General features: G+C 42.4%; 1 protein-coding gene across 1 annotated transcript in view; it reads left to right on the forward strand.

Annotated features, from left to right (window-relative positions):
- The window catches only part of LOC109937996 (phosphofurin acidic cluster sorting protein 1-like), a 164,840-nt gene that overhangs the window by 140,238 nt on the left and 11,996 nt on the right, over positions 1–12,606 (forward strand). The window contains exons 17-18 of the mRNA XM_048596611.1: positions 374–476; positions 10,356–10,398. Coding sequence (XP_048452568.1) covers positions 374–476; positions 10,356–10,398 — 146 coding nt within the window. The remainder of the gene's footprint in view (positions 1–373; positions 477–10,355; positions 10,399–12,606) is intronic.

A 12,606-nucleotide genomic window follows, 5' to 3' on the forward strand; every position in this document is an offset into this window, starting at 1 on the left:
AGAGGGTCCGTACTGAGGGAGTGCCACACTGTCGGAGGGTCAGTGCTGAGGAGTGCCGCACTGTCAGAATATTAGAACATAGCATAGTACAGGCCCTTTGGCTCACAATGTTGTACCGACCTATGATCCTACTCTACGATCAAACTACCCTGCTTACTCTACATTTTACTATCTTCCACGTGCCTATCCAAGAGTCACTTAAATGTCTCTAATATATCTGACTCCACTACCACTGCCAGCAGCGCATTTTATGCACCCATATTGTATTGTCACAGTATGTTTAGCCAATTGCAAAGCACTGGGGCACTGTTGTGCTGCTACTGCTGCTGCTCTCTGTATTACGGTGTGTTTCTCTGATACTGTCGTCCCACAGAAACTTTTGACATCATCGGCCGAATCATGCAGTATGTGTCTGGTGCCAACATGTCACATCAGCTGCCAATATCTGAGGCCATGTTGACCTACAAACAGAAGAGGTGAGTGAGCCTGCTGAATTTGACCCCTGCATTCTGGTTGCCAGTGGGCTTTTGGTACAGTCTTTCCAGCAGGAATTTCAAGGTTGCTGGTCCAATCCAGACCTCCTCTGATATTCCATTTCCCAGGAAATTCCCCATTTCCACTCTTAATTTTTGGAATTCTTTTGGGCTGGTTAGGCAAATAATAGAGCTTTGGGATTGCTTTTAGGTATTTGTGGGAACACATTCCTCTCTCGGTCTTTCTTGCTTGATATTACAAGCAGTAATTATACAGAACAAGGTCACAAGGCTGTGGGACTCTTAACACAGAAAATGAAACAGGAATTCTCAAAAATACTGCGCAGGGTGCTCTTCGTCTTCCAGTGCTAAATTGGTTGTTAAATTAAATGAGGAATGCACCTCTAGTGCACAATACGTGTTCAACCCAGGAATCATTTTGGCCTGAGAGAGATTGCCAAGTTCCATCATTGAGCCTGAAGGTGCAGAGATTTGGACTATTCCTTCACATAGTTATTGTCAGGCTTTTCATGGAATGTTTGGCTATGAACACATTGTCAGCAACAAAATATTGATTCTGCAGGCGATCAGGATCTCATCTGCAATTCTAACTTTCCTCAAACTCAGGACCTCACCTTCATTCTAACACTCATTCTAGCAAAGCAAGTCCATTTTATAAAGTCAAGACTAAGTCTAAAGAGAAAAGTGAAACCAGACAGACCACTTTGGCATCAGCGTAGGCACTGGAAAAGGCAATGGCAAACGTCAAACCTGCAAAGTCGGCATGGTGGCACAGTGAGTGTTAGCACTGCTACCTCAGCACCAAGGACTGTCTGTGTGGAGTTTGCACATTCTCTCCGTGTCTGCGTGGGTTTTCTCCGGGTGCTCCGGCTTCCTCCCACAGTCCAAAGATGTGCAGGTTAGGTGGGTTAGCCATGTGAAGTTCAGAATTACAGGGATAGAGTAGGGGGTTGGTCTGGGTGGAATGCTTTCAGAAGCTCAGTATGGACTCGATGGGCCGAATGGCCTGCTTCCACACTGTAGGAATTCCATGATTCTAAGTCCTCGTTATTGACATCTGGGGGCTAGTGCCAAAACTGGAAGCTCTGCCTCACAGACTAGTTAACCAACAACCTGAAATGGTCATACTCACAGAATCATGCCTTACAGACAATGTCCCAGACACCACCATCACCATCCCTGGATATGTCCTTTCCCCACTGGCAGGACACACCCAGTAGAGATGGTGCCACAGTGGGATACAGTCGAGAGGGTATTGCCCTGGGAGTCCTCAACAATGACTCTGGATCTTAATCCCATATGGCATTAAGTTAAACTTGGGAAACGAAATTTCCTGCAGAATACCACATACCATCCTACCTCATCTGATGAATCCATAATCCTCCATGTCAAACAACACTTAGAGGAAGCACTGAGGATAGCAAGGGCACAAAATGTACTCTGGGTGGGGGTTTCAACGTCCACCATCAAGAGTGGCTCAGCAGCAGTACTACTGATCGAGCTGGTCGGGCCCTAAAGGACATAGCTGCTAGACTGGATCTGCGGCAGGTGGTGAAGGAACCAACAAGAGGGAAAAACATACTTGACCTCATCCTTATCAATCTGCCAGCTGCAGTTCCATCTGTATTATACTCCAGCACAATCTGTAACCTCATGGCCCAGCATATCCCCCACTCAACCATTACCATCAAGCCAGGGAATCAACCCTGGTTCAATGGAGAGTGCAGGAGGGCATGCCAGGAACAGCACCAGCAATACCTGAAGATGAGGTATCAACCTAGTGAAGCTACCAAACAGGACTACTTGCACACCAAACAGCGAAAGCAGCACGTGATAGACAAAGCCCAGGGATCCTACAACCAACAGATCAGATCTAAACTCTGCATTCCTGCCACATCAGTTGTCAATGGTGGTGGACGTTTAAACAGTTCAGTGGAGGAGGAGGCTCATTCCAAGATGAAACTGTTGTACTGAAGGAATAGAATTTCCTACAAATTTGGTAATGTCAACATGGAGTCATGATCTACATTGGCCTAACCTGTCCAGGGTTTCTTGATGTGTATTTGCAGAGAGAGGGAAATCAGACAGGCTGCTGCACATGATGGAAGTCTAAAACAAAATCAGAAATTGCTGGAGAAACTCAGCAGGTCTGGCAGCATCGGTGGAGAGAAAAACAAGAGCTAACATTTCGAGTCCAGTGACTCTTCCAACAATTTCCTTGCTTTGCTGTCATTGTGCAATGCCTGTCTAATCTAATTAGTTACATCTCTCATTAAAAAAGTCTTTTTTTTGAAAGGCCCCATTCTTTATGGACTGAATTGTCTTTCTCATTCCTAATTTGTTTTTGACGATCTGGCATGTTTTCCTAATCTAATGACCATTACAAAATTGGAAGATTGCGGTGCAAACTCTCTGCATGGCATCCTCTGTTCCATGATCTATAATATTGACTGTCAAATCAGTGTGAGATAATGCAGTCATACTGAGCTGTGAGATGAATAAAATTCCCTGCCCTTTTAATTCTGCATTTCTCCAATTCTCCATGTAAAATGCGAGCTAAGAAGTCTGAGTTTTCACTGGAGAAGAGTTGTGCTTTTTTTAAAGACACCCTTGTTATAAGTGAACTTCTGTGTTTAGTCTTCGGACTTGGCATGAGCTGGGAACTTGAAGATCTGTTTTAACTGAAGGCCACTTCAGTCTGGCATTCGACCTGCCTCGGATTAGCTGGATAAATGTATCTAAATTCAGGCCACCTCGTCCATTAACATGGTGATGTTATCATGCATTCAATGAATTCCTAGCAGCATCATCCACGATCCAAACTCACATCCCACCAAATATGAAGCATCCCGGATTAAGTGAACTTCTCACTCCCTTGGCAAACAGTTACTTAATTGTTAGACTCTAACAGCAGAGCAGACAGTGCTGATAAACTGGAGGTAGAATGAACCAGTTCTCTGTTCCTGAATCAAATGTGTATATATATTTATATTTGTTAGCTTCACAATAACAGAGTCCTCATGCACTGCTATTGTCTCTTATTTTTCTTCCCCCTTGAATATTTTTATCATTTATAATTTCAGGTAATTTTTACACTATGTTTTTAATTTTCTTATGCATCAAGGAAAAGGAGCCTATATTTTGATTTTTATATCAGGTATCTGCCTGTGTGTTCTGCACATTCATCTTCTCGTCAGACATGCTGTCTTGTTCTCTCACTTGTCTTCCTTATTTTAATAACTGACTTTGGTTGATCTGTACCTGCTCTTGTGCTGTGGCCTGTTTTGTGTACAGTTTGTCACGACCTAAGGCTTTGTGTTTGTCTAGCTGGTGAAGGTGTATGTTCCAATTCTCAGCTAGTTAGTCCCAGGAGTTATAAAGCCAACTCAATATTAGTGTTGCTGAATTATCTGAAGAGCTTGGATCCCAACTGCATTCATTTTGAAAGGATGGAATTGACAATTTAGGAAGGCTCAGAGAGTCACATGGAAGTGATGTGACTGAAGCAGGAACAGGAAGTTTCCAGGGGAGCTTATCTGCAGCCTGACTCCATATACCACCTAGGCTCCATATCATTTAAAACTTTTCATTGATGGAAATCTTTCAATATCAGATTTGAGACTAACAACTAATTCAGCATCAATGTCCACTTGTGCCAGAGAGTTCCAAACTGCTGCCGCCCTATGTGTGTTGAAGTGTTTGCAAACTACATTCCTGAAAAATTGGCTCTCATTTTTACACCGTGTCGCCTAGTTCTAGACTTTCCAACTAGTGGAAAACATTTCTCGCCGGAAATATATTAATCTTTCCTTCTTTCAGTTCAACTTCCAATACTTGACTCAGCTGTTGTAAAGAGAATGTGTGTGAACATGGGCTGAGATGGTCATAACTGTCTGGGTTCACACATGGCCTTTGACAGTAAGTGGAGCTGATGGTGTACTATTGTCATGAGTCATCCATCCATAGATTATGGGACATGGGTTCAAGTCCCACTGTGGCAGATAGTGAAATTTGATTTCAGTAAAAATCTGGAATTAAGAGTCGAACAATGACCTTAAAGCCATTGCCGATTGTCAGGAAAAACCCATCTGGTTCACTAATGTTCTTCATGGAAGGAAATATACCATCCTGACCTGGTCTGGCCTAAGTATGACTCCAGACCCACAGCAATGTAGGTGACTCTCAACTTCCCTCTGGGCAGTTAGGGATGGGAATAAATGTGGGAATGGCCAATGATGTGAATCCCATGAATGAATAAAAAAAAACTCTTTCTTCAAATCATTCAATGTTTTGGTCTCGACCAGTTTCTATGACAGTGAATTCCACAGGCTCCCCACTCTCTGGGTGAAGGCATTTTCCTCATCTCAGTCCTAAATGGCCTATTCCATTTTCTTAAACTCTGACCCCTGGTTCTGAACTGTCTGGTCATAGAGTCATACAGCATGGAATCAGACCCTTCGGTCTAACTAGTCTATGCCAACCATGTTCTGAAACTAACCCAGTGCATTTCCCTCCAAAACATTCCTATTCATTTCCCTGTCTAAATATCATTTAAATGTTGTAACTTACCTGCATCCACCACTTCCTCTGGCAGTTCACTCCACACACAAACTGCTCTCTGTATAAAAACGTTACCCCTTGTCCTTTTTAAATCTTTCTCCTCTCACCTTAAAAATATGCCCCCAAATTTTGAACTCCCCCACCCTAGGGAAAAGACCCTTGTCATTCACCTTATTTGTGCCCCTCATGATGTTATAAACCTCAATAAGGTCACCCCTCAACATCCTACACTCCAATGAAAAAAGGCACAGTCTATTTTTATATCTCAAACCCTCTATTCCCAGCAATATCCTGGTAAATCTTTGCTGAACCCTCTCCAGTTTAATAATATCCTCTCTATAACAGAGCAACCAGAACTGCACACAGTTCTCCAGAAATGGAGAACATTTCTCCAGAAATGTGGTTGGGAATGGAGGGTTTGAGTGATGGGGAGAGGATAGATAGGATGAGACTTTTTATCACTGGAAAGTAGGAGGTTGAAGGGTGACCTTATAGAGGTTTATCAAATCATGAGGGGTATAGATAAGATGAATGGCAGGTGTCCTTTGCCTAGGGTAGGTGATATCAAGGTAGAGGAGAAAGATTTAAAAAATAGACATGGGGGCAATTTTTTTTTTACACAGGGAGTGGTTTGTGTGTGGAATGAACTTCCAGACGAAGTGGTGGATGCAGGTACAATTACAGTATTGAAGAGACATTTAGAGAAGCACATGAATAAGAAATGTTTGGAGGAATATGAGCCAAACACAGGCAGGTTGGAGTAGTTGACTTTGGAATTATAGTCAGCATGGACTGATTGGACCGAAGGGTCTATTTCTGTAAGGTTTTGGAGTAGATCTGTAGCTTGGGTTGTGGGTGTTGAGGTTGGTTGGCTCGCCGAGCTGGTTTGTTGTTTCGCAGACGTTTCATTACCGTGCTGGGTAACATCCTCAGTGCAGCCTCCAATGAAGCGTCAGTGTGTTTTCCCACCTGGTTTTTAAACTCTGGGGTCCGTTGAGATGGATTGCCTCACTTCCGGGTTTCCTCCGTAGTGAAATGTATATAGGGTTGAGTTCTATGTGTTTATTAATAGCATGCTTCGTGGAGTGCCATGCTTCTAGGAATTCCCCTGCTGGTACGGGACTCCAGAGTTTAAAAATCAGACGGGAAAACACACCGACACTAGTGGCACACAAGCTCACGTCAACCCTATGGCAACTGCTCACCCAAACTAAAGACCCACTCCCTGCCATGGACAGGACCAATGTCATCTACAAAATCCCCTGCAGAGACTGTGAGAAACACTACGTCGGACAAACAGGAAGGAAACTAACAACAAGGGTACACGAACACCAACTGGCTACAAAAAGACATGACCAACACTCACTCATCTCAATCCACATGGACAAGGAGAACCACCACTTCGACTGGGTCAACACCATGATCCTGGGACAGTCTAGGCAGAGACAGGCAGGAGAATTCCTAGAAGCATGGCACTCAACGAAGCATGCTATTAATAAACACATTGAACTCGACCCCATATACATTCCACTACTAAGAAAAACCCGGAAGTGAGGCAATCCATCTCAACGGACCCCAGAGTTTAAAAACTAGGCGGGAAAACACACCGACGCTTCATCGGAGGCTGCACTGAGGATGTTACCCAGCATGGTAGCGAAACGTCTGCGAAACAACTAACCAGCTCAGCGAGCCAACCAACTTCAAGGTCTATTTCTGTGTTATATGACTTTATGACTCTTTAAGGAGACCAAAACTGCACACAATACTCCATGTGTATTTGCACCAAAGCCCTGTATAATTGCAGCAAGACACCCCTGCTCCTGTAAAAACCGAAAGAACTGCGGATGCTGTAAATCAGGAACTGAACCAGAAGTTGCTGGAAGTGCTCAGCAGGCCTGGCAGCATCTGTGAAGAAAAAATCAGAGTTAACGGTGTTCTAAGGAAAGGTCACCGGACTCGCAATATCCTCTGCCTACCCTATATCAACCAGTTACATCCTCAAAGAATTTCTGTAGATTTGTCAAGGATGATTTGCCTTTCGTAAACCCATGCTGACTCTGTCCAATCCTGCCACTCTTCTCTAAGTGCTTGGCTGTTAATTCTTTTATAATGAACTAACATTTTCCCCACCACCGACACCAGGCTGACTGGCCTGTAGTTCCTGGTTTTCTCGCTATGTCCTGTTTTAAATAATGAGGTTACATTAACTACCTTCCAATCCATAGGAACAGCTCCACAGTCTATAGAATCTTCGAAGATGACACCAACGCACCCTCTGTTTCTAAGCCGCTTGCTTAAGTGCTCTGGGATGTAGATTATCGGGCCCTGGGAATTTTATCAGCCTTCAACCCCATCAATTTCCCCAACACTATTTCCTGACTAATACTGATTTCCTTCAGTTCCTCACTCTCACTAAACCTTGTGTTCCCCAACATGTTTGGGACAATTCCTCCTTTATGAAGATGGAACCAAAGTAAGTATTTAACTGGTCTGCCATTTCTTTGATCCCCATTATAACTTGCCCTGTTTCTGACTGTAAGGGACCTGCATTTGTTTTCACTAATATTTTTCTCTTCACGTACCTGTCAGAATTTTTATCGTCAGTTTGAATGTTGCCTGCGGGTTTACTCTGGTGATCTATTTTCCTTTTCTTAATCAATCCCTCTGTCATACCTCTGGTAATCTTAACTGCTCTTAATCCTCAGACCTACTGATCTTTTTGGTCAATTTGTATGTCCCTTCCTTGGATCTTATATAATCCCTTGTTAGCCATGGGCAAGCCACCTTTCCATTAAGTTTTTGCACCAGACAGGAATGAACAATTATTGCATTTCCTCCATACACTCTTCCAAAGTTTGGCATTTCCTTTCCACCATCATCCCTTTAAGCCATATTCCCCAATTTATTATAGACAGCTCATGCCCCATACCATCGTAGTTTCGTCTATTTAGATTCAGGTCCCTAATCTCAGAATCAGCGACGTCAGTCTCTGTCTTGATGAGGAATTATGGCTGCTTACCCCCCGAAAGGGTTTCACACAACTAGATTTCCAATTACTCCTTTGTCAGTATACAATACCCAGACTGGGATGACCTGTTCTCTATTTGGTTTCTCAATGTATTGGTTCAGAAACTCATCCGATACATACTCCAGGAATTCCTGTTCTATGGTATTGTTACTAATTTGATTTGGCCAATCTATATGCAGATTAAAGTCATCCATAGTTACAGCTGTACCTTTATTGCATATATCTCGTAATTTGCTGTTTGATGTCTTCCCCAACATCACCCTACAGTTTGAGGGTCTGTTTACAACCCCAATATTATCTTCTCCCATTTGGTATTTCTAAGCTCTACCCATACAGATTTCACTTCACTGTAACTAAAATCCTTTCTCACTATTGCCTTAATGTCCTCTTTAACCAGCAATGCAACCTTACCTCCTTTTCCTCTTTGTCCTTTTGTCCCAGCCGAGGTCTGCAGTTTGAAGTTAAAATGTCTCCTAATAGTAACCATTTAGCCATTGCTAAACCTACCTGGTTCATGAATATCCTTTAGGGAAGGAAATCTACCATCCTTGTCTGGTCTGGCCTACATGTGACTCCAGACACACAGCAATGTAGTTGACTCTTAACTGCCCTCTGAAATGGGACTATCAAGCCACTCAGATCATGTGAAAGTTAGGAATGGGCAATAAATGTTGTCCCAGCTAGCGATGCCCACATTCTACAAACAAATTTATTAAAAAGCCGAGACCAGTAGAGGGGATATCTCCTGTTCAATTTCCAATGTTTGTGCTAGAAAGTGCCACCTTATAGCTTGAGTTTGTCTGTTGCAGATACACTGTTGTATTTGTCTCCTGTCCTGAAATTTGTGCACAGTGACTGTCATGAGGAAACTTACAGTGCAGTAGATCAAGTTCAGTCTGTTGGAACAAATTAGTTCGGAAGATGTTGTCTAACCTGCATACTGTTCTTCAGTGTTTCAGTAAGTTGAGTAACTGGGGGAGAAATGCCAGTGTAACATACTGGAGGAAAGCACATTCAATCGGGCAGTTCCTAGCTGAGGCCTGTAGTTTGGAGCAGTGCATTAATAGCAAAAGGTGTTGCATTAGAATTGAAGCTGTGCTTGTGACACAGAATGCTGGACAGATCATTCTCTTTTGCCTGTTATAGTATCCTACTTCCACTTCCTACTGCATACACGCACACACACACACACACACACAACCACTCGCACACACACATACACACACACACACAGACATGCACATAGACACATACCCGCACAGATACATACACACACACGCACTCACATACAGACAAATACCCATACACACATATGTACACACACACACGTGCGCACGCACACACACACAAACACAGATGCACATACACACAGACACATACCCACACACATATACACACATACACACACATACATGCATGCACACACATACACACACCCACACATACACAAGATTATTTCAGATTTGCATTGATATTATTTTGGTTATTAGTAGGTTATTTGATAGATTATTACAGACTGTGTTGAACTTATATTGGGGCTAATTTGGCGTTATTTCAGAGGGATTTATTTAGGATTATTTTAGTGGGTCTGATTTGAGTTTGGGAGTTGATTTGAGATTATTTCAGATGTCTTAAGGTTATTTCAGAGGGGTTGATTTGAGATTATGTTGGGTGGATTGATATGAGATTATTTTAGAAGACCTGATTTGTGACTATTCAGGGGATTAATATGAGATTATTTCAGAGGATGAGATTTAGCATAATTTCATGGGCCTCATTTGAGATTATTTGGGGACTGGTTGATATTATTTCAAAGGGGTTGATTTGAGATTATTTTGTGGGGTTGATTTGAAATAATCTGACAAGACTTGATTTGAGGTTATTTCAGAGGGTCTTATTTGACGTTATTTCTTGTTTTTGATTTGAGATTATTTTCTGGGTCTGATTTGAGATTATCCTGTGGCACCGATTTGAGACTACTTCAGAGAGGTTGATTTGAGGTTATTTTGTGGGTCTAATTTGAGATTATTTAGAGGGACTGAGTTGAGATTATTTGGGGGGCGTGATTTGTGATTATTTTAAGGGGTTTGATTTGAAATGAATTCAGGAGATGGGATTTGATTTTCGACTATTTCTCCAGGTAGAGTTCTAAAATCCATGTGTATAGTTGGTTTAACTGTGGCAACTGGACAGTGTAGCAGCAGTCTTAGAGTTGGAATTGTTAGACAGCCATTGAAGCTGTGAATAATATTCCTTTTCTTCTTTCACATCAGCCCCGATGAGGATTCCTGCCAGAAATTCATCCCCTTCGTTGGTGTAAGTATTTCCAGTTCAGTGATTGGTCAGCTTTTGGATTTTTAAACTTACTGCCTTTGCTTTGATGAGGTTTGGTCTTTTCCAGCATTGCTCAGATGCCACTGAAAGTAGAAGTCCTGAACACCAACATATTGCTAATTTACATTCTGAAGAGATGCACAATTATCAAACTGGGACTAGAAGGTGGAGGTGGATAAAGTCTCAGCCTCCTCTGGTACTCCTATCCCAGTTCAGATCAAACCATCCAAGTGGTGAAAATGGTTTAATAGTTCCTTGTAAAGTTATTAAATTTATAAACGTTAATGTCCTGCATATTTTTAAGTTAAACCTGCACTTCTGTTGCTTTCACTGCACTGAGGAACACATTTCTTAAAATACCTAAAAATGACACCCATGTCAAACATTATCACAAAAAAGATTCTCAAACGTTACTGCCACAAAACCGGAAGAAATAAGAACAGGAGTAGGTTGTTTGGCCCCTCGAGCCTGCCTCCATTATTCAATAGAATCATGGCTGATCCGGCATTCCTCATTTCTACTTTCCTGTCCTTTCCCTGTAACCCTTGATTCCCCGACTGATCAAGGATCAATCTACTTCAGCCTTAAATATACACAGGGACTCTGCCCCCACAGCTCTCTGTGGCAAAGAGTTCCAAAGACTCACAACCTTCAGAGAGAAGAAATTTCTCCTCATGTCAGTCTTAAATTGGTGCTTCTTTGTTTTATAGACTTATTCTAAAGAATATTCTCTCTGGTCCTAGACTTTCCCATGAGGGGAAACATCCTCAGCATTTACCCTGTCAAGCCACTTCAGAATCCTGTATGATTCAATGAGATCACCTCTCACTCTTCTAAACTTCAGTGAATAAAGTCCCAACCTGTTTAATCTTTGCTCATAAGACAATCCGTCCGTACCAGGGATCATCCCAGTGAACCTTCTCAGAACTGCCTCCAATGAAATATTTTTCCTTAAATAATGGGGCCAAACCTGCTCACAGTATTCCAGATGTGGTCTCCCCAGCACCTTGTACAGTTACAGTAAGACTTCCCTACTCTTATACTCTAACCCCCTTGAAATAAGGGTAGTGTTCCATTAGCCCTTCCTGATTACCTGCTGTACCTGTGTGCTAGCTTTCTGTGTTTTGTGTGCAAGTCCCCCCAAGTCCCTTTGTGTTTCAGCTTTCTGCAGTTTCTCCACATTTAAGTAATTCTTTTCTTTTGCTCTCCCTTCCAAAATCAACTTCACACTTCCCACATTACACCCCATTTTACAACTTTTTGCCCACTTATTTAACTTTTCAATATCCCTCCGTTAACTGTATCCCTCTCACAACCTGCCTTTCCACCTATTTTTGTGTTAACTGTAAATCTGGCTACATTACACTCACTTCCTTCCTTCAGGTCATTAATATATATTGTAAATGGTTGTGGTCCCAGCACTGACCCCTGTAGAACCCACTGCTTACAGATCACCAACCTGACAAAGATCTCCTTATGCCCACTTACTGTTTCCTGCCCATGAGCCAATTCTCTATCCACGCCGATACACCGTCTCCAACACTGTGGGTTCTTATGACTTAACCTTTTGTGAGGTACCTTGCCGAATACCTTCTGGAATTCCAAATACAACACATTCACTGGTTCACCTCTATGCACTCTGGCTGAGACTTACTGAAAACTCTAATAAGTTAGTCAGATATGATTTCCACTTCATTTTCCAAATGTGCTGCTGTTACTTCCTTAATAATTGATGTTCCTGGGACTGGAGGGTTTGCGTTATAAGGAGAAGCTTGATAAGCTGGGAAGATTTTCCCCTGGAGCATAGGAAGTTGAAGGGTGACCTTATAGAGGTTTATAAAATCATGAGGGGCATGGATAGGGTGAATGGCAAATGTCTTTTCCCAAGGGTTGGGAGTTCAAAACAAAAAGCCATAATTTTAAGGTGAGAGGAGAAAGATTTAAAAGGAACCTGAGGGGCAACTTTTTCACACAGAGGGTGGTACATATTTGGAATGAGCTGGCAGAGGAAGTGGTAGATGCAGGTACAGGTACAATATTTAAAAGACATTTGGACAGGTACATAAATCGGAAAGATTTAGAGGAAGAGATAACAAGGTGTAGAGCTGGATGAACACAGCAGGACAAGCAGCATCAGAGAAGCAGGAAGGCTGACATTTCGGGCCTAGACCCTTCTTCAGACCCTTCTTC

The sequence above is a fragment of the Rhincodon typus genome, chromosome 5, assembly GCF_021869965.1.
Source record: "Rhincodon typus isolate 14 chromosome 5, sRhiTyp1.1, whole genome shotgun sequence".
NCBI lineage: Eukaryota > Metazoa > Chordata > Chondrichthyes > Orectolobiformes > Rhincodontidae > Rhincodon > Rhincodon typus.